Here is a 3,229-nt window from a genome sequence, read left to right as displayed (position 1 = left end):
GGGACCGAGGGCGGGGCGGGAGGGTCCTGTGACGGGGCGGGGGCGCAGGTGACATCAGAGGACGTGTCACAATGGGGGGACTGCTTTTAAGGCAGCCGCAGGCAGCGCTGCTGCATTTTGGCCTGAGCCATCGGTGAGTGCAGTACCAGGGGGAAGACTGGGATGGGCCAGGGCTGGGGCACAAACGCCTGCCCTCCGAGGGCTTGCTAAGCCTGCAGCCAGGGCCCAGCCGCTCAGGGCAGGGCTCGCGGCTGTCACCGCCAGTACTGGCCACAGTCCCTGCTGCCTCCCAGCTCCCTCACCCCCTCTCCTACCTGACCCCAGGGGCCTGCGGCTCCTGCCGTAGCTCCCTCAGCCGCCAGCCAGCTCCCACCCAGCCCCACTGACCTGCTTCTCTCTCACCTCTTTCAGACCATGGTTTTGGCAACTTTCTTCGTCCTGACGTTCCTGGGCTTAATCCAGAGCCCGGCGAAGGTTGGCTACGAATTAGATGAAGCTACAAACGACTACATGTGGCAGCGTGTGGAGGAGCTTCAAGAATGTATGATGCAGCTCCTGTTGGAAATTGAGGAGGGGGAGAAGGAGCAGAGCTGGGCGCATGTTGGAGCCCTGCTCTTATCTGCGTTGCAGCACTGGCAGTTCTGGGCCTGTGTTGGTGTTGCCCTCCTGTTCTTTTGGAACTTGTGGCTGCTCCTTAGAGATATCCCAGAACATGAAAGCAGCAGTGAGGAGGAGAGCTCCAGCAGCGAAGAAGAGGAGGAAGAAAGAGTACCACCACTCCCCAATGATGCAAGAGATCTGCCTGAATTTGTAGCTCAGCGCATCTACTGGCCACTCCCGGATCCGACCATCAGATGCCCACTGGTGGAGGAGGTTGTGGGAGACCTCCTGCATGTCATTGACTCAGTCATTCTAAATACTTTCTTTCCGAAGCTGCAACGAGCCATCGGAGTGGGCAGTGCCTTTGAAGGTTGGAATCCTCATGGGAATGAGGCTGTCTATTGCCTACTTGTGCCCATGACGGCCCCGCGTGGGCACTCCTTCCACCTGGAGCTGGGCAATGAGGACGATATACTGGCGAGGAACTCCTCTATCTGTGTGGAGCTGGAGTGCACGTGCGCACGGCAGCAGGACTTTGGGGACATGCTGTGCTTCCTCCACCATTCTGAGGATGAGCTGAAAAATCAGGACCCGAGCCTCCTAGACACCCTCTGCACCGATTCCTACCTAGATGCGGAGAAGACTGCAAGGTGGTTCCAGAACTTTGTGAAAACAGCCTGGGTGGTTATCCCTCAGTCGCAGGTTTACAATGTAAATGTGCTGCCCTCCACCCGCACGTGCAAGCTCCAGCTGACAAATGCTGCCAGGAGAAACCTCACCATTGAGATAATATTTGGGGTGCAGCAAGAAGATTCAGACATCTTCATGAGCAGCCAGATGAGAAGGGGCACCTCTGTCCCCAGCACAACATGGCCACAGAGCTGTATTGTTGCAGAGAGGAAGTTCTTCCAGCATGTGGCCAGAGAAGCCGTGTTCAACCGCATACACCTCAAGTGCCTGCAGATTTGCGCCCGTATGGTGGTGGGCACATGCTTTCCCACCTACATCATCAAGACTATTGTCATGCACCTCCTCACCACCATCCCCTTGGAAGTGTGGCACGAGACGGATTTTCTGCTTCGGCTGGATGATATCATTCGGTACCTGCGCTGCTGTGTGGAAGAGAAATGCCTCAACCACTTCTTCTTTGGCAATGAGATGGTGCCCAATGTGATTGTCCTGCCACCAGCCTTCCAATCATCCGGCCCGGTCAACCTCTTCCAGCACCTGAAGCGAAACCCGTATGCCAAAGTTGAGGCACTGCAGAATTTCAAGGTGGTGCGAGATCGGCTCAAAAGACTGCTGATCTATGGACATGAAAGAGACCTTCGTGCACAGCGAGAGCGCTCTGCTGATGGCAGACGATGAACTGCTAGCACTCTGTGGGGAGCCGGACCTCATGCAGCTCCAGAGGCTGCTTCATGGATGCTTGACGCAGAGACTCCTGATACCAACTGGGCTTGGTTCCTCCTTATTTTGGGACTGTGGGAGCTTCCCCTTGTTTGCTTAACATGCTCCCCACTGCTATGCTACTGTCATATGCCTGCACAATCACTTTTGAATACGCAAGGTTAGTGGAATTTTCCACTGCAAAAGCACCTTCTATTGCAAAAACACGTTGTTTCTCACGTGCAGAAAACAGCCAAGTGGTTCCAGGAACTGGTGACAGAAGCCTGGGTGGCTACACCTCAGTCATCCTAACTCCAGCTAATGGTGCTGCCCTCCACCTGCTTCTGCAAGCTCAGGCTGACCAGTGTCTTCAAGGAAACCCTCTCCATTTAGATGATGCTTGGGGTACAGCAAGACAACTCGGACCCCTTCGTGAGCTTCGAGTAGGCAGAGCGCATTGTTAGCAGCAGCACGAGGTGGCCACAGAGCTGCGCTGTGCCAGAGATGCAGTTCTTGAGGACACAGGTACGCATGCTTAGCACAACACCTTCCACCTCGGACATCCGCAGCTCTGTGTCTGTATCCTGTTAGGCACCACCTTTGCCACCCATGCCTTGAAGACAGCAAGCACGCACCTCCTGACCACCATCCCCTTGGCAAGCATGCACAGGAGGGATTTCCAGCCCCAAAGCCAGTGATGATTGTGGTGGCTACAAAGATGACTGACAGACATCCTGCTTGCCACAGGCCCCAGAGCTGAGCACACTGGACACGGAGAAGATGCTGCTCAGTTGGCAGTGGGAATTGCTCGTCCGTGTTCTCTCCACAGCCAAACCACCCTTGGGGGAGGCACACCCCATGCAGCTGAAGAGGCCGCTGCAGGGAGGCTTGAAGCAGAGACTTCTTTACCAGCTGGACAGCGACCATCTGGCTCTTGCCCAGTGTCCACTCACTCCGGGAGCTTGGCCTCTACAAAAATGCTAATATATTGCTTGCTTGAACAAACGTTTTGTCCGTGAGTGTCTGTACCACACTTGGTCAGGAAAGGCGGGCATGAGGTGCTGACAGCCGGGCTGCCACAGCATCGGGGAGCATTTTGCTGAGGAGCTGATCCAATAATCTTCTTCTCTCCCAGTAACAAAGGCATTAACTAAGGCATTTTCTGAGGCATTAACAAAAGCCTTAGAAAATGAAGTAGAATACTCTAAGATCGATAAGCAATTAATTGAAGATGTAAGTG

General features: G+C 54.7%; 1 protein-coding gene across 1 annotated transcript; it reads left to right on the top strand.

Annotated features, from left to right (window-relative positions):
• Positions 1–414: 414 nt before the first annotated feature.
• On the top strand, positions 415–1,968 carry LOC118250407 (inositol 1,4,5-trisphosphate receptor-interacting protein-like 1). The gene has a single exon (XM_035551469.1). It carries the CDS (start codon positions 415–417, stop codon positions 1,966–1,968), a length of 1,554 nt encoding a protein of 517 aa, XP_035407362.1.
• The last annotated feature ends 1,261 nt before the right edge of the window (positions 1,969–3,229 follow it).

Source organism: Cygnus atratus, unplaced genomic scaffold (genome assembly GCF_013377495.2).
Source record: "Cygnus atratus isolate AKBS03 ecotype Queensland, Australia unplaced genomic scaffold, CAtr_DNAZoo_HiC_assembly HiC_scaffold_234, whole genome shotgun sequence".
In the NCBI taxonomy this organism is placed as follows: Eukaryota; Metazoa; Chordata; class Aves; order Anseriformes; family Anatidae; genus Cygnus; species Cygnus atratus.
The sequence above is the reverse complement of the archived record's forward strand: the minus strand, read 5'-3'. Positions and strand labels throughout refer to the sequence as shown.

Bases quoted from the DNA above. Each gene is read 5' to 3' on its own strand.
- LOC118250407 (XM_035551469.1), top strand. From the start codon at position 415: ATGGTTTTGGCAACTTTCTTCGTCCTGACGTTCCTGGGCTTAATCCAG.